Below are 26,671 nucleotides of genomic sequence, written 5' to 3' on the forward strand. Positions count from 1 at the left end.
CCCGCCCGCAGTCCGGGCCAGGGCTGGGCGGCGTCTGCCGAGGCTCCCTCGGCCTGGCCCAATCGGCCCGAGCCGCGCTGACACCCGGGCAGCTGCGGCGTGGAGAGGTGGAGGCGGCGGGCCGGGAGGCCAGAGCCGGGACAGCGATCCGCCATGGAGACCCGCTACAACCTGAAGAGTCCGGGTGAGCAGGGCTGGAGGCGGCGGGCGGGCGGCGCCGCCAGGTGGGCCGGGGAGGGCGGGGTGACCCTGGGCTCCCGGGCCCGGCGCTGCGGGTCCCTCGCGTCCGCCGCCACTCGCGGCTCCGCTTCGGGGTTTCGCGCTCTACGCGAGACCGCCGCCTGCCGGGATGGTGCAGGCCGCAGGGCGGCCGGGCGGGCACCGGCCGCCAGTCCTGGGGACCGGCCAGTTCCCCGCAGCACCCGGACTTTCCCTTTCCTCATCTTGGTCGCGTAGTGCTGGGTCCTGAACTCATCCCTAAGAACAGGTGTAAAGGTGATGTCCGTGGGTAATAGTTAACAGTCCCTTGCGTTACCTGAACACAGACCGTCGTTATCCCTTCGTCGCTGCCACCGGACTTTTATTAGCTGTTTGACTCACTTGCATGTGAGGATTTGGTTGTTTAAATATCCCATTTGCAGCATTTGGGGCGAGTGGAATTCCAGACCTAGAGGAAATATTCTGTACTAAACCAGTTAACCAAAGAGCTAAGAAAACTAGATGAGCCGTGTACTTTAGAGCTAACCACCACGACGACTAACATGATATATATCTATATTCAGTCCTAGAGACTGCCTGTATTTAGTGCCCCTGCTTCATTCACAGAACAGCCCAGACAATCCTAGCTTCAAGTTCTTTTCTGGTGCATTATAAAGATGCAAGAAAAGTAAGCAGCTGTCTCATATTAAGGCAGGCTGGAAGTGAATCACTCGGGTCTGTAAGTGGTATTTATTCTGCCTGTACCTTGTAAATTTGTGAGGAGGGAGAAACTCCACAGTTCAGCTCTAAATGGTAATCCTAGAATATTAGTGATGGTTTGACCAAATATTTGCTGCTGCTTATTTTTTCCTTCCAAGAAAGCATCTTTTCGGTAGGAATCAGCAAGATTAGCATCCTTATGGAAAGAGCTGACATTGTAAACCTTTGATTTTTTAAAAAATATAGGAACTCCAGAAAAGTCTGAGGATATTGACTGAACAGAGCATTGTTAGCTTGAGTGCTGTCAGGCTGAGAAGTGTTCTTAGGTGGCCAAGTGTGTAGAATGGGTCATAACATTTGGGGGGTCCATAGACTGCTTTAAAAATCTGGTGAAGCCTATGGGCTTTCAAGAAATGCATTTATACAATTCAATTTCAGTGGGTTAAGGACCCCCCCCCCAGCCCCACACCCCGCACATCTCTTAAGAACACCCCGGGGTGGGGGTAGGAAAGTAAAAGAGAAAGGGAAAGAAAACCTTAGTTTTAAGGTTAGATGATAGAATGCTTAAGTTGTTTAGATTGTCATAGATTTAAATAAAACTATGTGGGTAAAAATGTACGGTGACTACTTGATCACATGGTACCAAGTTCCTTAGGACAGCTGAGGTACTTAGTAGAATGTCCAGAGAATAATGGAAATATAAATAGTTGTGCAGTTTGGAATGGAGAACTGGTGGGTCCCAAAACATTGTTGTTACAGCACATTGCTCAGGTTTGATACATTATCATACCTGAGGTTATGAAAAGCTTTCAAAATTTTCCAGAATTTTGTACATTTCCAAAGTACATGATCTGTCAGATGGCTGAGCTTTGGTCGACATGCCCCAGTGTTATAAATTGCTTCCTCTTTTTTGGAATCATTTCCTCAAAGGTGGTGTTGCTGTTCTACATGAAATGATTTTTTTAAGATCTTTTTTTGTTTGTTACCGTGTGGATCATTTGGAGTTCATGGTGAAGGTGAATTAGATGATATATGGGACTTACTAGAAATGCTAGGAGGCATGGTGGAAATGCTTCCTTCCCTTGTTTTATTCTCAGTCCTGTGATATTTTTAGAGTAATGCTTATGTGAAAAAAAGTGGTTAAAAGCACTGCACAATGTAAGAGATAGAACCCTTTCTCTTAGAGGTATGGATGGTACAATTAAGAGAATACACATAACTGGTTCGGGGCCAGTGTGCTAGCATGTGGATAGTAATTTGTTCACTTGGTAAGTAGGAAAACTGGGGCGCCTGGGTAGCTCTGTCGGTTAAGTGTCTGCCTTCGGCTCAGGTCATGATCCTGGGGTCCTGGGATTGAGCCCCGCGTTGGACTCCCTGCTCAGCAGGAAGCCTGCTTCTCCCTTTCCCACTCCCTTTGCTTGTGTTCCCTCTCTCGCTGTCTCTCTCTGTCAAATAAATAAATAAAATCTTAAAAAAAAAAAAGTAAGAAAACATTTCTTTGTGATTTTTCTGGAATGGACTTGTGGTTATGGGCAAAGCTCTGTATGGAGCCACCTCATAAGCCTCTGACGTAGCTTATCAGTAGGTGCTCTGCATCAAGCTCCCTGATCCCTTTTTGGGTCTGCTCTGGCCAAGGTAGTAGGGTCCCATAGTACAAAGTAGGGAGACCTATGTATAAAGAACCTCTTGTGGCAGCTTTCTTCAGAAGGGCCTATGGGTGTGTTTAGCAGGTGATTGGTGTATAAGAGACCAGTGCAAAGGCACCCACTATCTCCATCAGAAACCTGGGAGCTGTCCTATCCATGTTCTTAGTTTGAATTACTGGTGATCTAACAGCTTCACCCAGATTTCCCACAGACTGAAAAAATCTCTACAAGGTGACAAAAAACCGAACTCATCAATTTACTCTCCTCCCCCGGACTTGCACCTCATCCCTTCCTTATTCCAGGGATTGACAGCAGCTAGGCACTTGTGGGAATCATCTTTGATCCCTTGGTCTACACCTTTACTCCACCCCCTAGCCTGGAACACACACACACGCAGGCATTCTCACATGGGCACCAGTCCACGCAGACAAGTGTTTATTCAGTCACCATTGTCACCAGATCCAGAGGGTATAGCTCAGGGGTAGAGCATTTGACTGCACCATTGTCACCAGATCCAGTAAAATAAAACTGATCACTCCTCAAATTGAAAAATTTTCAGTAGCTTTCTAATAGCTGTGTATAAAGTTCAAAGTAAAGTGTTTAGCTTGGCCTACAGGGCTGCTCATGATTTGATCCTTGCCTTTCTCACCAACCTAGTTTCCTACAACTGTGCTCCTTTGCTTTTTTTTCCCCCTCTCCTTTGTATTTTTGCCATGTATCCATTTTTCCCAAGTGACTGTCCAGATGGAGCCGCTCTTCTCACCTGTATGCCTTGGTCCCTGTTGGAACCTTTGCTTAGAATGGCTTCCCTTTAATCCATTGGAAATTCCCGTTCTTCATGCTTGTTTAAGGTTCAGCCTTGCCCAGCTACCCTGGGCGGACTATTAGGTAGACTATAAGGTAGTCCCTGTATTTGTACACACTTAGTGTTTGTATTGTAGTTGTTTTCATGTCTTTCTCACTGTGAGCTTTTTGAAGGCAAGAAGCAGGTCTTGGTTATTCTTCTGTCTCCATCACTCAGACATTCTTTAAATATTTGTTGAATGGGTATCGTTGTAGGGTATTTCCGGGCAGAAGCACTCGTCCTTAAACATTTGCTTAAGTGCCTTTACTATGGGAGCAGGAGGAGGCACTTGGGGAGCAGACATTGGGTTCATATCCTCAGTATACCTGCCTCCTGCATTTTACCTATGCTTTGGAGATTGATTGTATTAAGGTATTTGCTTTCCAAGAGAAATCAGATACATGAGAGACAGTGACCTGTAAAAGATCTCTTTAGCTAAAGCTTTGTCTCCAAAGCCCAGTGTAAGCCTAGTGAGGTAGAGCCTGGGCATGGGAAGATCGCTAATGCCTGGGCCCATGGAGCCTAGAGCCTGGATCTAGAGAGATCATGTGGCCTCCATAAAAAAGAACAAGAGCAGGTATGCAGGTGCTCCCCACTTCTTTCCCTTTCCTGGCACATCTTAATCTCACCATGGTAGAAGAGAGGAGCTGATCAGAAAAAGTTTTCTAACTATGTGATAGCAAGAGATGGAGTATCAGGAGTGGCAGACTATGCAGTAGCCCCAGTTGCCAGGCAGTATTTTGAAACTTGACTATTCCATAGCAGTGATATTTCTCCTTGGGAACCAGAGAGCCATGCCATGAGGCCAACTACATATGCTCACTGTCTGGTTTTGAACCAGGTAGAGAGCCTTATATCCCAATCTATTTCTGACCTTGATACCTTGTGATGGGGGAAGGGGAGAGGGGGAAGGAAGGGAGAATTATATGAAGAAATTATTGACTCCCATTCAATAGGTACAAACATTGAAGAAGAATAAAATTAAGTGATTTATTTAAAGATTTAGAGCTACAAAATGTCAGAGCCAGAAGTTTAATGCAGCCTAATTCAGAGTCCATATTCTTTTGCACTGAGGTGTTTATAATATATGTAATTTCAGAAAAAAAAGATCATGAGAACACTAGACTAATATTACCTTCTGTTTGGCTATGTGGCTTCAGCTCTCACATGGTATGTGCCTGTGTGGCCTATGAACTAATAAAATAAGCATGTTTAGTTGTTGAGCAAATTACTGTTCCTTTAAATGCATTCTTAAATCAATTCTGGCCCTTTCTTACATCTCTCATAATATCCAGGTACCACTGGATATTTCTTTCTTACATCTCTCCTGTTGAACTGAGCTGAGTGGGAGAGAGGCAGAGAAAATGTGGTAAGGGTATGGAATGACATAAAATCTGTTCTTCAGCTTAATCTTTCAGCCAGCTGATGAGGAATGAAGGAAAAATAATCTCTATGACATCTGTGATTGCCGACAGCAGCCAAATAAATTAACTTCGTAACAGCTTCCATGATTTTATTTATATCTAATAATATTAATTTGAAAGAATGATATTTTTATGTGGCTTTGAATCGGGGTCTTTCCATCTTTGTTCCATGGGACCCTTTGATAGACTAGGTTGAAGGGAGTAAACTGCTTGAAGGCCCTTCCATGCTGGCTTCTTCAATCAAAACAGCTCTGTTACCTCTTTTACATATTGAGGTTCTCATTAAGCTTTTTTTCGAACAAAGGATTTAATCATATTGTCAAATAAGTTTGAAAACCATTGCCTTTAATCAGATGCTTGGAAAGATATTTTTGGAGGGATGATAGGAAAATTCAATTAAACTAATATTTGAGTGTTTACTATGTGCTAAGCCCTGAGGAGCCTTCAGTGAAGTAAATTGTTTAGCAGGAAAGACTGGTGTTAAGTAATTACAAGTGAGATGAACTTTATGAAAGATAAAATACAGTGTTATGAGGGCTTATAGCAAGGGGATTCAATCTAGTTTCTAGGGTAGTGACTTCCAAACCTGACAGACCATTAGAATAACTTGGAGAGTATTTCTGGTCTCCACTCCCCTCCAGGATGCCTTAGAAATTTTTATCTGTCCAGGTGGGAATCTCTAGTCATTCCTCAGCATGTACAAGGGAAGGTGTCAGGGAGACCTTCCTGAGGAAGTTACTTAAAGCCAGTCTAGATGAGACAAGGAGTGGGACTGGGAACAGTATTGCAAGCTGAGAAGCATGACAAATGCTCGATTAGAAACATATAGGTAGGGGCGCCTGGGTGGCTTAGTTGGTTAAGTATCTACCTTCGGCTCAGGTCATGAGCCTGGGGTCCTGGGATCGAGCCCTGTAGTGGGCTCCCCGCTTGGCGGGGAGTCTGCTTCTCCCTCTGCCTTTTATTGTTTCCTCTGCCTATTCATATCCATGCATAATTCCTACTGTCTTTCTTTTAGATGTCAGTACCTCACCCCTTTTCTCTTCTCTCTGCTCTCAGGTTAGGGTACCCACCTGGTACATACTTCTCTTATAGCACATATTGAACTACATCAATTGGTTTTCAAACAGAGTTTTGGGGAGCCTTGGGCTACCTGGTTTTTCCCTGGCTTTGCTTTCCTACACCAGTATCCTGACATTTTTTGGCACCTAAAACTTGAGGTGAGAGGGGCTGGGATCAAAGGATTGACCTTTGAGAGCCAGTAGGACAGGAAAGAGGGTACAGATACAGATAGGATTGTAGGTTGTGATAGGCTGCCCACAGTCATTTATCATGGAAGTAGAAGGCTGTGCCGCTAACTCCAAGAGGTGGAAGAGGAATAAGATGAGGAGTAAACAGGTGTGAAATAGTCTTGGGGTGCTAGTTGGAGTGGGCTGGTGGGCTTACCAGAGAAATTCAGGAATATTAGGTGGCATTGTGTCCCAATGGAGGTTGTTGATAATAACTTTATAATGGCATCCATGTCCCTGCCTCTGTGACTCCCCCCCACCCCTCTTTCAGTAATGCTCGGCTGTTTGGGTATAGACACGAAATAAGAAGATGGTTGGGTTGGGTCAGCTAGAATTGCATTTTATTAGAGGATTATGAAAAAACTCCTAAGAGCCAAGTGTGTGGATAAAGAGGGAAGTGAATATAGGTATAGGTGGACATAGAAAATTATGGGGTCTGTGGATTGGAAGTTTTAATTAAGCTGAAGTCATTTCAAAAAGGAATTCAAGGGGCACCTGGCTGGCTCAATCAGTAGAGCATGAGATTCTTGATCTCAGGGTTGTGAGCTCAAGCCCCACATTGAGCATGGAACCTACCAAAAAAAAAAAAAAGGAATTCAGTTAGAACTATGGAGATTCAGTGACCTCTGGGGCCACCCATTTATATTAATGTAAGACAGTGGGTGGAAATTCCCAAGAGGTGGGAATATGGGAGGGGGGGTCTACTGTTAATGAGCATGAATTCCAGAGGGCAAATTTTTGTTAATATAGGCATTTTAACAAGATAGAATTGGACTGCCTGTGTTAGAATCCCAGCTGTCATTTACTAGCTGTGTGACCTTGGAAAAGTTACATAATCTCTCCATATGTCAGTTTCTTTGTCTGGAAAATGGAAATAAAAATAGTACCTATCTCATAGCATTGTTCAGAGGATTATATGAGTTAATGTTTGAGTGCTAGCACATACAAAGCATATGTAAGTACTTATTAAATAAAAATAGTACTGCCCTAAATATTTAATTTAATATATAATTCTTCTAATGCCTAGCTACCATGTCCTTCCCCTCTCCAATTAATACTGTTATCTCATAATTAAACTTCTACCATATACTCAGTTGAACTAGTCCTCTGTACATTTTTTATTGAAGTAGGAACTTTTTCATTCGGTTTGTAAATCTGTGCTAATCTCTTGGAAAAGTGTATTTTAAATGTCTCTATCTTATGAATTTTATTTTAGCTGTTAAGCGTTTAATGAAAGAAGCAGCAGAATTAAAAGATCCAACAGATCATTACCATGCACAGCCATTAGAGGTTAGTTTCCATCTTTTACATATGGATTTTAATACTTTAATATTTTAAATGAATTCCTTAAAATTGTTTTTTTCATTGCTTTGAGTCATTGCAGATGTGTTTGGTGTGGTTTACTGATATATTTTACTCCCTGTATTTTCTTAGTATTTATTTCATTAGCCATTCAGAATCCAACATATTAGAAACAAATTTCCAGTCTCTATAAAATGGTCTCAGATGCTAAATTGGTTTTAGGTTTTGAGTATGAGGGAGGGAGGGGTAATGGAAAGAACCCCAAACTCTTTAGTGTGGAAGACCTGGACCCTTGAAGGGACCTCTGCAGCTAGTCTGGGCTTTTTGCACAAACATCTCTATCTCTTTTCAGTCTTCTCATCTGTAGAAGGAGGGTATTTAAATGTGCTCAGTCTGATTTCCATGATAATAGTGAAAATAAAATGTAATAAAGTATGTGCAAATATTTTGCACACTGTAAACTGTAAAGTACCTGGGGACTCTAAGATGATGTTGATAGCATATTTATTAATATTACTGACTACTTATAAATAAGCTCTTAAGCGTCTATGAGGGATAATTTTTTAAAGTTTGTTAAAATAATCCACATTTACAGCAATTATTTGATTATATAATTATCACTAATTAGTATTCAAGGATTAATTTAGCTTAATTAAATCTGTAATCTTATGAATATATAACTGCTCAGCTGTTTTTAAATGCATTTGTTTAAAAAAGATTTTAGCTCTCGTGGGACATGAAAACTAGATTAAATAGCTTTTATTTATAAATTTTATACTTGAGATATTTTGTGCATTAGAAACTATTCTAGTAATAATGTGAAACATTTCATTTTTCTCATCCAGGAATATTTCTGGTACTCATTAATAAAGATGATCAAATGTTTTAATGTTATTGATTCCTTGCTGGTTATTGTTTTTGTTCAGGATAACCTTTTTGAATGGCACTTCACAGTTAGAGGGCCCCCAGATTCTGATTTTGATGGAGGAGTTTATCATGGACGAATAGTACTGCCCCCAGAATATCCCATGAAACCACCGAGCATTATTCTTTTAACGGTAAGAATTCTTGGCTTTTTGGAATGCTTGTGATTTAACTCTTCATGGTGACTGCAAAGCATGGTTAGTAGACTCATTTTCATTAAGAAATAAAGCAGAACATTGTTATAATTTTGTCTTTGGGGACCAGGACTTGATAGTACAGTTCTTTTCCCCAAAAAATAATTCCTAGGAATTATTGATGCTAATGAATGCACAGTTGCCATAGTGTGGTTGATAGGATTCAATGAATTAGTGGATACAAAGTGCTAGGCACAGTGTCTGGCACTTGGTAAGTACTCAGGAAAGGATAGTTAATGTTATTATATCTCTTAATCACATCATCACCTTCAGCTTCTCACCTTTCTTATACTCTTTTCCTCAGTTTCCTCATTTTTACATACAGCTCTGAAAATAACTGTCACAGGGTCCTCAATAAATGTTAGTTATATTATTACTATTTATATCTTAGAATTTCTGTCTTCACATATTTCACTTCCATGTGAAGGAAAACTGTTGATCTGGTTTTCTCTTATTTTTTTTCTGGGATGTTGTTCCTTCAGAGTAAATTCCTCTCTTATTAAGCTCTCCTTCCCTCCTTTCCTTTAATTTGCAAGTATGTCTAATTATCCTCTAACCTTGAAAAAACCAAAACAAAACACAAAAGCCTTTCTCCTACCTCTTTAAGCTGTTGTCCTATTTTCTCTTTGATAACTTCAAGACATCCTTCCTCTAGTTCAGCCTGTGGCAGTCTGGTTTCTGCATGCTTACTACACCAGTCTCAGAGACCAGTTTGAGAAATTGCACTGCCTCTTCTCAGTCCTCATCCCAGTCCATCTAAGTTAAATATCTGACACACATGGAGTAGCAAATGGTAAAACAAATGTATTCATCAGTAAATACTAAACTAAAGCTGCTTTTACTGATACTTGGTGTAGTGGAAAGAGCATTAGTTTCAGAGCCAATAGACCTGGATTCTGACCACTGCTCTTTCCATTACACCAGGCAGGTTGCATAATCATTTTGAAATTCAGTTTTCTTATCTGTCAGGGGTTGTGTATGGTAAATACAGCCACAATATAAAGTTCCTATCATATAAAATGTTCTGCTTAACAAATATTAGGTGGTGTTGAGAATTGTTAATACCGGCAGTAGGCCTGGAGCAGGGTCCTGGAGGGGCCCTACTGTGTTAGGAGTTACTTTTTAGTTGCTAGATCATGGGAAGAGCCAAGTGTTTCCGGGGATGGGGCTGCTGCATGGGGAAATGGGTGGGGGGTGGGTAGTTGGGGCAGCAGCCGTTAACCAACGAGTACAGAAATATTTCAGTAGTTAGCCAATGTATGGTCATGGTTAGCACACTGGCTGAGAATCAGCCCTGCCTTCCTGATTTTCAGTATTTGATCTTTCTGGTTCACGTCCTCTATTTTGAAAAATACTCTCTAGTCTTCATTCAGCAAATATTTATTAAACATATGTCATGCACCATGGGGCTCGGTTGGTTAAGCGTCTGACTCTTGATTTCAGCTCAGGTCATGATCTCAGGGTTGTGAGACTGATCCCTGAGTCAGGCTCCACGCTCAGTGCAGAGTCTGCTTGTCCCTCTCCTTCCCCCTCTGCCCCTCCCCCCTGCTCTCTAAAAATGAATAAATAAAATCTTAAAAAAAAAAACATATGTCATGCACCTTGTAGATGTGGCCGAGAATATGTCAAATTCTCTGGCTACTTGGAGCTTATATCCTAATTTCATGCCTCTTCTTCCTTCCCCTTCCTCTGAGTATGGATATTCTATAAGTTCAGACATCAGCTATTTTCTCTTATTTCTATGAAATGGCTTCACTGGTCACCTCTGTGAAGTCTGCTGTATGTCATCAATAGCTCTTCTACCGAGACAGCAGATCCATGTCCAAAATGGAAATCATTACCTCTGATCTGCCTCTTTTGTATTCCTGTCTTATGATATTGCATCATCCTTATGAAAATCACTGCTGTCTCGGAGCCTCCTGCACCAATATCTAGTTAGGTGACACCAAGTCCTTAGGTTTTTCCTAGCCTCTGCATATCTTCTCTTTTAGATCCTTCACAGAGCCTAGTCCAGTACTGTACTCAGAGAAGGAGATCAGGGCATCATTATATGTCAATTATTTAGATTTCAGAAAGGTGCTACAAATTCACAGCTTTTATTGTTTTATAAGTATTTGTGGAGTGTCTATAAGAGGACAAAAATCTGTGTCCCCTTGGAGATTATATTCTTTTAAAGTTTTCTTTTAAAATTATTTATTTATAAAATATATTTATACTTATAAACTATAAAACATTAAACATATATAGTTTTTTAAATGCCTTATTTATTCCTAAGGCTAATGGACGGTTTGAAGTAGGCAAGAAAATCTGTTTGAGCATCTCAGGACATCATCCTGAAACTTGGCAGCCTTCATGGAGTAGTGAGTATTAATTTAAAGTGAATATAACTCTTCTATAACTCTATTCATAATTATAAAGTATAACACCTCTTGAGACTGAAGCTGTTTTGGATAATTAATTTGATATTATTGAATAGAGAATAAAAATTCTTTCCTTGTCTCAATTTTTGCCATCATTTTAATACAGCCACCCTACCTGTACCTCTTCAGTGAAAGCCTGTGTCTTTTTTTCTCTTTCCAAAGTAAACCCAGTTCCTTTTACAAAACAACTTAGATTCATGTTTACTTTTTATTTCAGTAAGAACAGCATTACTAGCCATCATTGGGTTTATGCCAACAAAAGGAGAGGGAGCTATAGGTTCTCTAGATTACACACCAGAGGAAAGAAGAGCACTTGCCAAAAAGTAAGTTTTGCATTTCATTCTTTGTTAAGATTTAAGTACTGTTCTGGATAATGGCTGTTAGGAGATAGGCTCTGTCTCTTACTTTGTGAGTTACCTTGGTTACAGGATCTAGTCCACTTTTGCTATTTTAGAATTTCATTTGTAGCAGTTTACTACTCAGGGGTGACCAGAGTCTAAAGAACTGATTTCATGCTGTCTCCTTTTAGAAAGTAGTTGTTAATATCAACCTGAAGTGGGAGATACCTTCTCCAAGAAAACAGTTCTGGTCATTTGTCTCTACTTGGGCAGAATTACAGATGGAAAAAACAAAAACAAAAAAAAACAACGCAATTGTTTGTATGTAGCTTTCCATAAGATTAAAAACTTCTTGAGGGGAGGGAGGGAGTCTACTTTATCCATCTTTGCATCTGCAGTATCAGACTCAAAGCAAATGCTCAGTAAATGATCCAGAATAAAGTAAAGGAGATTTTCTTTATCAAGTTACGGTTTCCTAGTGGTATTGCCTTCTCGTTTTTTCAGATGCATTCTGTCTGTATAACCCAGATTAGTCATCAGATTCAGAGTAGCCTCTCTTTTGAGTAGTGCAAAGACTAATTCTCTCTCTCTCTCTTTTATTTTAAGAACAACTTCTAACCCAGTTTATGTTTTTAATCAGTGTACATAGGGAAGAGACCTTATAAGAAATCCTATCAAGAGGCTTTCTAATTCTAGAATACTAGACCCAACCCTCAACAAATGTTAAAGATTCCAAAATTGCAGTGAGGTGAGGAAGAGTATTTAAAATTACTTACATTCTGTAATTCTTGATCTTTTTTTTTTTTAAGATGTTATTTATTTATTTATTTGACACAGAGAGAGAGAGCACAAGTAGGCAGAGCGGCAGGCAGAGGGAGAAGGAGAAGCAGGCTCCCCGCTGAGCAGGGAGCCCGATGCGGGGCTCGATCCCGGGACTCTGGGATCGTGACCTGAGCTGAAGGCAGTCGCTTAACCGACTGAGCCACCCAGGCGCCCCTGTAATTCTTGATCTTGATCATTTTTCTGCTTTGGACTCTTCTGCCTACCACCTCTTAGACATATTACGTTAATTAAATTATAGTGTATCTTACCCTAGCACAGCCCAGAATATGTCCTCTATAGCTGTTTGTTAAATCAAATAGATTTTAGTGTCTGAAAGATTTGATAGACTCTTGGAGAGTTCATCAACAACTTTTCTTTCTTTCTTTCTTTTTTTTTTTTAAAGATTTTATTTATTTAATTGACAGAGAGAGATAGTGAGAGAGGTAACACAAGCAGGGGGAGTGGGAGAGGGAGAAGCAGGCTTCCCGCCAAGCAGGGAGCCCGATGCCGGGCTCGATCCCAGGACCCTGGGATCATGACCCGAGCCGAAGGCAGTCGCTTAACCAACTGAGCCACCCAGGCGCCCCAACAACTTTTCTTTTTAAACCTTATTTCTAGGTTCTGGGGATGCACCTTACTGCAGCTATTATTCACAAATTATATAATACGTACTTTGAATATATAACATTTGTTTTTATTTGATTTTCTTTGTTGGCTTTCTGTCTTGATACTTTTATCCAGTTCATTTCATGTATAAGGAAAAAAAGAACTGTGTTTTTTTGTTCTAGACTTCCCAATGTATATATTCTAAGTTTTTAGTCTATGATAAAGGCTTTTTAAAAACATGATTTTGCATTCATCCATGGGAGCATATTGTCCTTGTGGATAAATTAATATATTAAAAATTAACCTTCCCCTTTAAGTTTCATTTGACTTCTCAGTTAAAAGTGGACACATTTTAATGCAAATAATTTGGATACAGCTGACTCTCAAAAGGATACAGACAGCAGTGCTGCTTCTGGTGAAACAAAAATATTCGGCAACATACTAAGTTAATACTACTTTTACATATGTTTTGTTCACATGAAGTTGTTTAATAAATTTAAATAGCATGTTCTTGGGGCACCTGGGTGGCTCAGTCATTAGGCGTCAGCCTTCAGCTCAGGTCATGATCCCAGGGTCCTAGGATGGAGCCCCACATCAGGCTCCCTGCTCTGTGGGAAGCCTGCTTCTCCCTCTCCCACTCCCCCTGCTTGTGTTTCCTCTCTCGCTGTGTCTCTCTCTGTTAAATAAATAAATAAAATCTTTAAAAATAAATAAATAAATAAATAGCATGTTCTTAAAGACTGAAGGCTTTTATTATGTTGAAATGGAAGTACAATAAAACAATTTTTTAAAAAGTTCAGCAATGTAACGGTACATACTTCTATATATTATACGTATTTACTTCCAGTCATACAAATCCTCAGCACTTTTGTGAACGTTAGGACACTTTTGGCTATATCTGGAATACAAAGGAGAAAATGAAAACATAGGAAAACAAATAAATCTTGGGAAGTAGTCTAGTTAACAGATTTATCTTGAGTCTACTTAATATAATGAGTGATAAATTTCAGAATCTTTGGATTTTATACGAGTTCTCTGTCTTTCAAGTTATACTGCTATTTATTTTTTTATTTTTATGTTTTTCCAAGTTTTTATTTAAATTCCAGCTAGTTAACATACGGTGCAATATTAGTTCCAGGTGTAGAATTTAGTGATTTATCACTTATATCCAACACCCAGTGCTCATCACAAGTGCCCTCCTTAATCCCCACAACCTGTTTAACTGCACCCCCCACTGACACTCTCCCCACCACACACACCTCCCCTCTGGTAACCCTCAGTTTGTTCTCTGTAGTTAAGAGTCTGTTTCGTGGTTTGCCTCTCTTTTTCTCCCCTTCACTTGTTTGTTTTGTTTCTTTAATTCCACATATGGGTAAAATCATATGGTATTTGTCTTTCTCTGACTTACTTCACTTAGCATAAGTTATACTGCTATTTAGTTATACTGCTATTTGTGATTTTTTTCCCTAAAAATATTTGTAAATTCTATTTTTGGTAGCTTCTTTACTATTTTATGTATGTTTCAGCTAAAACATAATTCAAACTTTATAATGGACTTTTTTTCACAGGCTTAACAGTTTTGTTATGTGTGATCTTGAGGACAGTGTAGTTAGACATTTTATATATTTTTGTTGTATAGATCTAAAGCTTAGTTTTCTTTAGATAGTATGTTGGAAAAAAGTGGAAACTAAGCCCTGTTTTTTTTTTTTTTAACTTTAGACTTTTAAAAATTGAGATACAATTGACATGAGTTTTTATTGTTTGGTTTTTTTTTTTAAGTTTTATTTATTTAAGTAATCTCCATACCCAACGTGGGCCTTGAACTCACGACCCTGAGATCAAGAATTGCATGCTTTTCCGACTGAGCCAGGCACCCCAACATGAGTTTTTTTAACCTAACCTGTATATTTGTCTCAGAACTATAATATTGCCATAATTGTCTAATTTACATGTAGATGAATATGATATGGAATTATCCAGGGTTCTCTTATTTTAAATTGAGTCATTCGGTATTTGAGTGTCTTGAATTAACATTCAAATATTTGATTAATACCCATCAAAAAAATTATTTCCTACCAGATCACAAGATTTCTGTTGTGAGGGATGTGGCTGTGCCATGAAGGATGTCCTATTGCCTTTAAAATCTGGAAGTGATTCAAGCCAAGCTGACCAAGAAGCCAAGGAACTGGCTAGACAAATCAGTTTTAAGGTACTCTAAATTTGTAAATAAATTTTAACTATGTGACCCTTTTGTTTACTGCCAAATTCTGGATAGAAAGTAAAGCAATATAGTTCTGTTGCAATAAAGTTTTACAAATAATTTTTTCTTATTACTAAACTAATAATATACATTCACAATGGCAGTCCAGCATAGTGGTTAAGAGCTTGGACTCTGGTATACAGTCCTGGGGTTCAGATCTCAGCTTTGCTCTTATTAGTAGTAGGACATCAGACATATTACTTAGCTACTCTGTCTGTACCTTTTTCTCATCTGTAAATAATAATATTACTTACCTGGTAGGATTCTTATGAGGATTGAGTTAATACTCACTTAAGTGTTTTGTATTTAGAACTGTCCCTGATATTTAATAAATTCTAGCTATTATTATAGAAAATATAGTAATTTAGAAGAAAATAACAATCATACATAACCCCTCCCCAAGAAATAACTGCTGTTAATATTTTGGCATATCCTGTATATCCTTTTTTTCCACATAGATTTTACTCAAACATAGAATTACTTCTGGGATTTAATTAGCTCTATTAAAAAATGTCAACCTGCATTAAGCAGCATGCAACTTCCTCCCCGTTCACCTCCCTTACATCCCGTCTGTCCTTTCATATCCAGTTCTTGTGAGAAGTTGTTCCTTCTGTTGGTTGTGTTATCTGGAAGAAGAGGTGCTTAATAAGTATTGGTTATTTTCTTCCTTCTGAGGATTCCTATTGTACTTAAAATTGCTTTTCTGAAAATCGGAGGGCCAGATGTGTTTTGTACATCAGAATTTCAGATTTTAGAAAATACCAAACATACACCATATTTTAGTACCTGCACTGGGATCTGGGGCAGTACCCCATAATCAAATCTATTAATATTCCCTCAGCAAACCTGGGAATATTCACACTAATGTGGGATAAAGACTGTTAATAACCTCACATGTCATACTTCACCTGGAAATTACAAAAAACTTATTTGGGAATTGTGGATTATGAACCACGGGTATCAGTTTTGTCTCTCACCAAGTAACAGCTCCTTGAGAACAGGTTTTGTCTGTGCTTTTTCCTGAAATACCTAGCACAGGCTTAGACACATGAGCACTCGATGTTTAACTGATTGGTAGTTGATATTAAATTAGCAATTAAAATAAGCCCAAGAGAGGATTAGTAAGTGTGGGTTATTCTGTACATTTCCTGTTGTAACACTGCTCTTGGGTGTACCTTTTTTATAGGCAGAAGTCAATTCATCTGGAAAAACTATCGCTGAGCCGGACTTAAACCACTCTTTTTCACTAAATGATTTACAGGATGATATACCTTCAACATTCCAGGGTGCTGCAGCAAGTACCTCGGTATGGCTCTTGTCTCCTACATGCATGTATGTCTATATCATTATCATTATTTGCAGTCGGAGAGGAAACCTCTAGATGAAATATCTGAATATTTTGATTCTCCTGACAGTTGGATTCCAGCCCACCTCTCCCTCTAATGAGTCATATTATCTTAAGCAAATTATTCATACTTTTTGGACCTTCTTTCTTATTAAACGGGGTTGGACTAAATAATTTTTAGGTCCTGTCGTCTCTCCAGAATTCTGTGATTTCTCTGAAAAGTTCGTTACAGTATAGCACTGCACTCTGAATAAAACAAAATATCCATACATTAGCCACTTTCTAAATAGGCACTGTTTCTTTGGCAGGTTTGTTAAGCTGCATTAAGGTACTCAGTTAATAAAGGACTAGAGCCAAAGATTTGCCTCAGACCTGCTCTGCCCAGTACCGTAGCCACTAGGCACATATAGCTATCTAAGTTTATATTTAAATTATTCGGAATTAAATTTAAAATTCAATTCCTCAGTCACACTGGTATATTTCAAGTAATCCATAGCCACCTGTGGCTGGTGGCTGCCATATTGGATAGCATAGATATCAAACATTATCATCTCAGAAAGTTCTGTTGGACAGTGCTGCCTTGCACATAGTAAGTGCCCAGTAAATAATTGTTGAATGAAAGATTAAATGAATACTATGTGTCTTGTTAGTTCTGCCCTGACCTGTTGTCTAAATATTGGTGGGTATAGGTCATCAGAGATTGATTAAGAAATGTGACTGGATAGTTGCTAAATAATTAGGATTATGGGAGAAAAACATTGATTTTCTCTATATATATAAAAAAACAAATGTCTTTTTGGTAACATTGTTTGGTTGAGTAGCTACCTCTTTTTTTCCCTTCTTCAGTTTTTAGAGAGGATTTTTAAAGGGTCAGGAAAATTGAAATAGAAGCTGGCAAATACAGATTTGCCCTTTCCTCAGGAATAACTTAGTATAAAGTGGGACCGAATAGTCCTGAGTGGTTGTTCTCTCCTTTTCACAGAGTGAGATGGGCAGAGAGAAGTAGGTTGGAGAGAGAAGGGGAAAGGGAACGCTGGAGGACGTAGTTGGAGGACTGGAGATAGGGGTATAAGGAAGAAGCGTATGCTGAGAGTGAAATCGTTTTTACATGATCCCCATGTAATTTTATGAATCGCAGAGGGATATTATGAGTTAATTTTAGTCAGTATATGTTTTACCTTGAAATATTAAAAAAATTCAGGTTACTTTTCACCTTTAGAATTCTAATTGTTTTTTTATTTTATAGTTTTTTAGAAAATGGAACCATCCCATTTCAGAGAGGAGGGTGGTTATCTTTTTTCACCTGTAAGGACAGTCTCCTGATTCTTGTGATATGTTTAAATCTGTCTTCAGTCTCTTGAATCTATGTCAAGTCCCCCTAATGCATATTGCAGTTACACTTATTCTACTTGTAATTTATTTTATCATTAATTATTTATTGTCTATCTTCCCAGAATGTCAGTTCCTTGAGGATCAGAGCTCTCTTTCTGTTGCACTGTATCGCCAGTGCCTGGCCTTGTGCCTTGTATATAGTTGGTGGTCAATACATATTTGTTGATTGAATAAATGAATCTTAGGATTGACACTTTTAAAAAATACTAGAAATACAGGCAAAGAAATTAAGAAGTTTAAGTAAATTACATTGCACAACCAATAATATTATTACAGTGGTATTTTCCATTTTTGTTTGATTTTACTTCTTTTGTTTTAATCTTTATTATTGCAGTATAGTTGATTAGTTGATATACAGTTACACTAGTTTCATGTGTGCATTTTGATTTTAAAGTACATACAACTGAGAATTCTTTTTCATAGATACAGGTAATTGATGCCAATTCTGGTTAAAACACCGATAAGTAATCAATTGCTACAGTTGCAAGTTAGTTACATTTATATACAGATTATCTCAGAGTATGATTATATAATTTGATCACCATGGAAGTAATTGAAACTTGGTTTTGGCTAGGGGTGGCTGCTTTACATGCAAGTGTAATATAAATTCACTAAAATGTTATACATCAAATCCCAGATAAGCTATGTTTTTTTAGCCTTGAGGGGGCGAGAGATTGCCCAAAGTCTAAATACAGCAGATAATATCAGGCCATCTGTTGCTTTTTGATGCAGATTTTTTTAGCTGTGTAGAAATGGGAAAATACTGATGGTAGTTTTATGTTCTTCCAGTCTGTCAGATTTTTTCCCTCTTCCTAGGGATTGAGGTTCTGAATAAGCCATTCCATTTTGTATTAAAAAGCAAACACAAAACTCCTTCACAGATGCTGGTTATTCTAGATTATTCTAGAAAAATTTATATGTATTACAAGGGAATTACTTGTGACTGATGGTTATTTTAAATTGATTAAATACACATGTCATATACTTCTACCTTCCCAAAAATGGTCGCTTCATCTTAACTAAGGAAATGGAAACTGGTATGACTTAAGTTTTCATTCAGTGATAGGTGTATTTGGACAAGTTTAGGTCAACAGCAAAAATGTAGAGGTCCTACCACCAATCGTACACAGCATTTTGAAAATGCTAAAGCCAACTTCACGTGAACTACCAAAATTTTGTCCAGTTAGTCCTTAAACTCCAAGCAATCTAGGTTCCTCTGGGTCTATAACCTTGGGGTTGTTACCATTTTCCCTTGATGGGATTGTTTTATTTATTTTTATTTTTATTTTTATTTTTTTAAAAGATTTTATTTATTTATTTGAGAGAGAATGAGAGAGAGCACATGAGAGGGGGGAGGGTCAGAGGGAGAAGCAGACTCCCTGCCGAGCAGGGAGCCCGATGCGGGACTCCATCCAGGGACTCCAGGATCATGACCTGAGCCGAAGGCAGTCGCTTAACCAACTGAGCCACCTAGGCGCCCGATGGGATTGTTTTAAATAGGAAAAATTTTATAATTTTATGATATCTCAGCACTAATCAGTAATACCAATATAACATCCAGAAGGCATCTGAAATATAGGAATCTAATTAAAGCAGTATGTCTACATTAAGTGCATGTACTAAAATATCATCTAAAGTCAATGTTTTAAGGGATTGTTGTTCTAAATATGCTTTTTTAAAGATTTTATTTATTTATTTTAGAGAGAGGGAGTGGGTATGCATGGGGGGGGGTGAGGAAGGGGCAGCGGGAGAGGCAGAGAATCTGAAGTAGACGTCTCCCGGAGGTGGGAGCCCCATGGGTGGGCGGATCTCACACCCTGAGATTATGACCTAAGCTGCAACCAAGAGTCGGCCCCTCAACTGGCTGAGCTACCCAGCGCCCCTAAAATATTAATCATACTAACAGGGGTCTGAAAAACTCTCCTAAGTAATGATTTTTTAAAAATCTAAATCTGTGGGGTGCCTGGGTGGTGCAGTAGGCTAAGTGATGGACTCTTGGTTTCGGCTCAGATCCTGACCTCAGGGTCGTGAGATCGAGCCCCAAGTAGGGCTCAGAGCTCAGCCAGAGTCTGCTTGAGATTCTCTCCCTCTGCCCCTCCACCCTGCGTCTGCATGCACGCTCTCTCTCTCAAATAAATAATCTTAAAAAAAAAAACTACCCTAAATCTAGTGTCTCCAAAGGGGTATGTATATTAACAGTAACAATATTAATAATAACTTTTAATCAGCAGTTGTGTATCCTAAACACTTTATATCATTAGTCCTTTTAATCCTTACAACTACAGAATTGGATATTATCCTCACCGTACAGATGAAGGAGCTGAATCTTAGGTTGAATAATTTGCTTAGGGTCCTGCATCTCCAAAGCGGTAGAGCCAGCCTAGTAATGATAAGGCTCCCTGTTCTAGTCAAGTACATGGGCATTCTCCCCTCAAACTAATGGAAAAAATAACATGTATAAAATAAAATCTTTAAGCCGAATCAATCTCTTATGCTGGTTTCTGGATTGATAGCACCTTCATGTTTTTCCTTAAGAGCCTTCCCTGTAAGCCTTGAGTGCTTTTGCTGCATCAGACACTTCTACCTTCTTGGCTGAGCGGTCAGAAGAATGGGAGATTTCAAATGGAATGTTGCTGTTATCAGCTGCTATAACTCAGCTCAACCCAATGAGTGTTAAGATCCTGTATGATGCCTGTGACAGCGTGAGACCTCATAAAATGCTGCTGCTTTGTGGATCTACTCCCTTCAGTGAGCTTGTTGCTGGCTGTCCTGGAGTTTGAAGTCCCAAGTTCATGCAGCTCTAATTCAGTATCAGCAGTGACTTTTATTTTTAACTCAGAGTCAGTAGTTCCTTTTTTATCTCTGTGTTATGGGTCACTAATTTGAGTGCTTCCAAAGGACAGTTTTAAAAAACTCAGATTATTCAGACCTTTGATTGTTGAAATGAATGTCAGATTTAAAATGTAATTTCTTCTGTAGGTAACTTAGATCAGCAGTTTCTTCCCTAATGTTTATAGCTGTTGCCAGGACAAAGCCCACCCTCTTATCTTTTTTAAAAAATTTGAGGGGCACTTGGGTGGCTCAGTTGGTTAAGCCACTGCTTTCGGCTCAGGTCATGATCCCAGGGTCCTGGGATCGAGGCTCCACATCGGGATCCCTGCTCCATGGGAAGCCTGCTTCTCCCTCTCCCTCTGCCCCTCCCTCCCGCTCGTACACTCTCTCTCAAAAAAATCTTAAAAAAAAAATTTGAATTATATTATTTGATTTTTTTCCTTCTAAATATTGAAATTTTCTCTAATGGAAAGTATTTTAAATGTTTTATATTTACTCAGTTTTTAAAGTTATTCTGAAGAAAACATGCATTCTTATTTTTTTTTTTTTTTGAAAGGGTATTGGCATTAATATAACCAGTTTAAGGTGTTTTAAGTAAAAGAATTAAAGGCCATTGGGTTATTAGAGGTAGAGTTAAGGGGTCTATATAAATAAAATGGAATTCGTATTTTGTAGAGCTTTCTTATCTATAAACCGTATTTAAGATTTTGAATCACATGGTACCACATTGTGGTTATGCTTGAGCAAGCAGTCATTGTAAGGATAGAAAGCAGTTGGTATCTTGTGCATTGTGGGGCCAACTAGTGTGCCAAAGTACGCTTTACATATATAAAGTAACACAATTCAAATACACAGTATTCTAGACTTGTGCTCAATTCAATTGACAGGAGTTATGAGAGAAGATAATCCTGGCTTGGAAATCACATCTAATTTTTATAACAATACTGCTGTGAAGAACGTACGGTTTGAAATTCTTCCCTATGCTGTATGATTGTTGGTGGAAGCATGTTGCTGTAGTAAGATAATGTTGGAAGAGACCTGGTTCATGAAAGGCACACTGTTGAGAGTTTAACTTTTTGCCATTTAGTATGGCAAATTTTCAAGCGAAAAAGAAATCAGATTGCTTTCTTCCTTGGCTCTCCTGCAAGAAGTGAGGTGCCCAGATGTTTAACAGATATTGCTGAAGTTACACCTGAAGGAGAATAGAAAGCCAGCTATAGAGCAAATGGCTCAACTCTGTCCTCGTCTTATTTGTTGCTGATAAATTCCTCCGCTGCCTGATGCATACTCAGAGTAAGTTGTGTTGTCAGCTTATTCAGGAGGGTGAGTAATTAGTTACAGCATTCAGATCATTCTTGGTAGTTTTGCCTTTAGTCATATTTTAGTGCTCTGAGATTCTTTGTACTCTTGAATAGATAACAGGTATATATACAAGTTTTCTTTGCCAATTTCAAACAAAATTTCCTAAAATTTCCTAGTATGGAGCCCAGAACCCCTCAGCAGCATCCCTTCAACAACCTGCTCAACCTGTTGTTAAGAATACCTCCATGAGCCCTCGACAACGCCGAGCCCAGCAGCAGAATCAGAGAAGGTCGTCCACTTCCCCAGATGTGACCCAGGGCCAGCAGCCAAGAGACAACCACACCGATCATGGCGGATCCGCTGTTCTGATTGTCATCTTGACTTTGGCATTGGCAGCTCTTATATTCCGGCGAATATATCTGGCCAATGAGTACATATTTGACTTTGAGTTATAATATTGTTTTGTGTCTTAAGAGCTGTGACTCAACTGCTTCATTAAACATTCTGCATTGGGTATAATCTAAGAATTGTTTACAAAAGGATTATTTTGTATTTACCCTTCATTCCTTTTTTGATCCTTAAAAATTCAGTATAGATATAGCTAGACTTTCAGACTGTGTCTGCTTAGTTTAAGGGACTGGAAGTCAAAGTCCCTTGTCTCACTGTATGACCTGCTTTACAGAGAAATAACTTACTGTTGTTTCTCATGCCTCAGCTTCTTTTTATGTAAATCTGTGATACTTTTCTGTATGACTTTTTGAAATTTTTGGATTAAAGAAGGTGTTTTAAGTTCCAGTGAGTATTACTAGTTACTCAATACCATTTATTGAGTACTCTGTTTCTACTTATGTAGAATGATATAGGGATAAGAGTTGAAAAGGGAAAGTAGAGCTTTCAAATAGCTTGCTGAGAATGTCATTCATAGGAGATATACTGGGATGCCCATTCTGTGACTTACTTTATGTCCTAAATGTTGTTCAGTGAAAGTAACTATTGCAGTCAAACATTTATGAGGAAATGAGATCACATCTTTGTTACTGGATGTTATTTGGAGGGAATAATGCTTTGTAACCACTTTGATATGCTGTTATCCCCTTCTCTCCCGAATGCACACAAGATTTACAAAGAAAGAAAGGAAACAGTCCTCTATAGATCTTTTTTTAAGGAAAGAAGGGTCCAAGCCAGGAAATCACTTGGTTTTCTTCCAGAAGTCAAATGGAAGGATCTTCAGATTTTAATGTTTGCTCTGCTTTGAATTGTATCTCTTTTGAAGGTATTATATGCCTAGCTTTGTAATCACTATAAATTTAATTATTCCAGGAATATGTATAATGTTGAAATATTTCATGTACCATTTTAACAGAAAAGCTCAGGGCCCAAGTAACAGTGATAGAAATTAGAAAAACCTTTACTTAGAATTGTCCACCTAATCAAAGCCCAAGAAATAATTTTCAGTGCAAAATCAATATATAAGTTAGTGCTAGCTAGCTCCACAGATTCTAGCAGATAATTTTATCATCATAATGCTTGGTGAGAACATATAATCACAGAAAAACATTGCCTTCAGCACGTTCAGTCGCAGCATTGAGGGCACTCTTGAGAGTATTTGTTAATGAAGATTTAATTTTTAAATACAGGCAGTCCCCTGCTTTCAAGTAGGTTATGTTCTAAAAGTGCATTTGTGAGTAATTTTTTTTTTTTTTTTTACAACTCAATGTTGTAAATGGCGTTCAGGTTCTAGACAAGTCCAAAAAGTCCATAATGTATCTTGAATACTTTGGGGATGGTGTTCATAAAGTCCTTAATGTAGTTTTAACTAACTGAAATTATGGGCAAGATAGAAACAATTTGTAAAATGGTATTAAAGGCAAATTTAATTTTTATTGCTGCTATGGACTTTGGTTCTGTTAATTATAAGACACAATTTCTATTTTCATCTAATAGCCATTTTTCCTTTATGTCCATTCTAAAGTAAGAACATACTGTATACTATTATATAATACATAATTGTCTTAAACTTTAATAAATTAGCATTTTAAAAGTGTTTACAGATTGTTTCTGTTATATCTACAGCCAAAGTTGGTAAAGTCTTAAAAAGCTCAAGGACTTTATGAGGACCTCCTATATCAGGAAAATTATAGGTGACCATTTTATAACTTTATTGCCATGAGAAAGCACATTCTGAAGTCTTGGTTTGGAACACAAAATACTAAAGATATTGGTTCAGTGGTCTCCTAGCAAGAGGTCACTGACCACCTGGGAAGACCAAATAATGTTATCACCTGAGAAGAAGCAAGTCCCCCTGCTCTCAACCTATGCTGAGATTAATCGTGTGCTAGGAACAATCTTCCCTCCACTTCCTCTCAGTCAAGCCTGAGCCGGCCTCTGGATCTACGTGATCTTGTTACATGTTTCTATGGGGTCTACCAATACTTTAAGATTGATTAAGCCAAGAAGATTTTGCACTGTGCAGGTCCTTCTTTATCTGATTTGCCTCTCTTCCCTTCCCTATCAACTGACAGGCCACCTTCTTGTTTGTGTTCGCATTTTTTAAGCGCCTGATACACATACCTGAAAGTGACGTATTTTTTGTTCTTTCCCTTTCGGCTCACAGATGCTACCTAAAAATCCTTAAGTTGTCACTCGGATCCCCATCGTGGAGTTGATGAGCAAAATCGATCTTTGGGGCTATTCTTACTCGAACGCCACCTGAAGAGACTTCAGAAAACTTATTTTTAAAGCCCCAGTTTATCCCTTTAATTAGAGTGTAAGGACAAAACCAGGTGTGTGATCTGGTTAGTAAAGGCTTAGGACTCCTTCCCCCAATCCTCAGATTAAAGTAATTCATGGCTTTTTCTTTGAACAGCAAAGCACATGACTACATATCAAGGTAGTTAAAAATAGCATGCTCGAAAAAAATGTAATGTCTGTTTCACCTGTAACTGTTTAAGCCAATGAAAGCTTTCAAATTTTATGTGTTGTGGGGCTTTTATGTAGCACTTTACATTTTCATGCTGCTTACTGTTTTATTCTACTGAAATAAATGAATTTCATCAAAATTCTCAAAGAATTTTTTAAAAAGCCTTTAAAATAGTTTATCATTTTGACTATAGAAATACAGTATTTCCTATTTCAGGAGAATAAGAAATTTTTTTTGTTATTTTTAGCTATGAATAAACTTTCTGGTATCTTGAGACCTCCCATTTTTATAGACCAGAATCTGTAAACAGACAAACCTCACACATTTGGACTTACTTGAGCAGAAATCTAGGCTGAAGTACTGAAAAGCCTATCCTGTTGCATTATTTGCAAGTAAGTATATGAAAAGTGAATGCATTTAGTGAACCTGACTCTTAACAAAGACTAATGTGTACATTAACATGGGTACTGTTTAAGCCTTGTGGGAGGCTGTACATTGCTCAGAAGCTATTTGGAACGCCTCTTGAACAGTTGCCTTCAGAACGAGTTTGAGCTGCTCAATAAAACCAGTGACTTTATTCATACCGTGTTTTGACCACAGGTTGTATTCTTTATGTTATTCAGTCTTCTGTCCATTCTACCTCCTTAAATATTCTCTCATGTCTTAACCACTGCTCTTTATGTTCACTGCCATTACCCTAATGAGCCTTCACATCCTCCGAATTAGTGCAATAACCTCTAACAAGGCTCCAGTCTTGTCCCGTTCTTCACCCCGCCGCCAGAGTCTTCTCCAGCATTCAGGTCTGATTCTGTCTCTTAAGGTAAGTTCACACCCTTAATGTAGGTTATAAGGCTGTGTGTAACCAGAGTCCCACTGAGCTCTCTGGCCTAATCTGACAGCAGATGCTTCCTGGGGCCTTTCCACAGCTCTTGAGCTTGAGCCACTGGGGCCAATCCTCTGTTCTGAGAGAAATGAACAAATGTTAAAGTTATATATCCACTGCCTCATGCCATACACAAAACTTAACTCAAAATGGATCTAAGACTTTAATGTTAAGAGCAAAAACTATAGAATTGTTAGAAGAAAGCATATTTAAATCTTCATGACCATGAGTGAAGCAGTGGTTTCTTAGATAAAAGACCAAAAACACAAATATTTTATCAAAACAAGCCCTTTGTGTTTCAAAGAACATCATTAATAAAGTGAAAAGACAACCCCGTATGGGAGAAAATATTTGAAGATAAAATTATCTGATAAGAGACTTGTATCTAGACTATCTAGAGAACTCATAACTCAATAATAAAAAAGATAAATAACCTGATTTAAGAACAGCAAAGGGTTTGAATAGATATTTGTACAAAGAAGATAAATGACCAATAAACATGGAAAGATGCTCGAACATCATTAGTCATCAGGGAAATGCACATCCAATTACAGTAAGATACTTCACATCCACTATGATGGCTAGAATAAAACAGCTAAGTGTTGGTGAGGATGTGGAGAAGTTGGAATTCTCATCCATTGTTGGTGGGAATGTAAAATGAGGCAGCCACTTTGAAAAAAACTGGTAGTTCCTCAAAAAGTTAAGCAAAGAGTTACCATATGACCCAGCCATTCCACTCCCAGGTATATCGCCAAGAGAAATGCAAACATGTTCACACAAACTTCTACACAAGTATTCATGCAGTATTATTATTCATAGCCCCAAACTGGAAACTCAAATGCCCATCGACTGAAGATAAGCAAGATGTGTTCTGTCTATACAATGGAATGTTATTTGGCAATAAAGAGGAATGAAGTTATAATACATACTACAACATGGGTGAATTTTTTTTTTTTTAAGATTTTATTTATTTATTCATGAGAGACAGAGAGAGAGAGAGAGGCAGAGGGAGA

General features: G+C 38.5%; 1 protein-coding gene across 1 annotated transcript; it reads left to right on the forward strand.

Annotated features, from left to right (window-relative positions):
* Nucleotides 1-25,357, forward strand: UBE2J1 (ubiquitin conjugating enzyme E2 J1). Its single transcript, XM_021693105.2, has 8 exons — nt 1-184; nt 7,335-7,408; nt 8,347-8,478; nt 10,814-10,898; nt 11,176-11,281; nt 14,804-14,933; nt 16,171-16,290; nt 22,032-25,357. Exons 1-8 carry the CDS (start codon nt 154-156, stop codon nt 22,308-22,310), a joined length of 957 nt encoding a protein of 318 aa, XP_021548780.1. The 5' UTR covers nt 1-153; the 3' UTR covers nt 22,311-25,357.
* Nucleotides 25,358-26,671: the final 1,314 nt, after the last annotated feature.

Source organism: Neomonachus schauinslandi, chromosome 8, assembly GCF_002201575.2.
Source record: "Neomonachus schauinslandi chromosome 8, ASM220157v2, whole genome shotgun sequence".
NCBI lineage: Eukaryota > Metazoa > Chordata > Mammalia > Carnivora > Phocidae > Neomonachus > Neomonachus schauinslandi.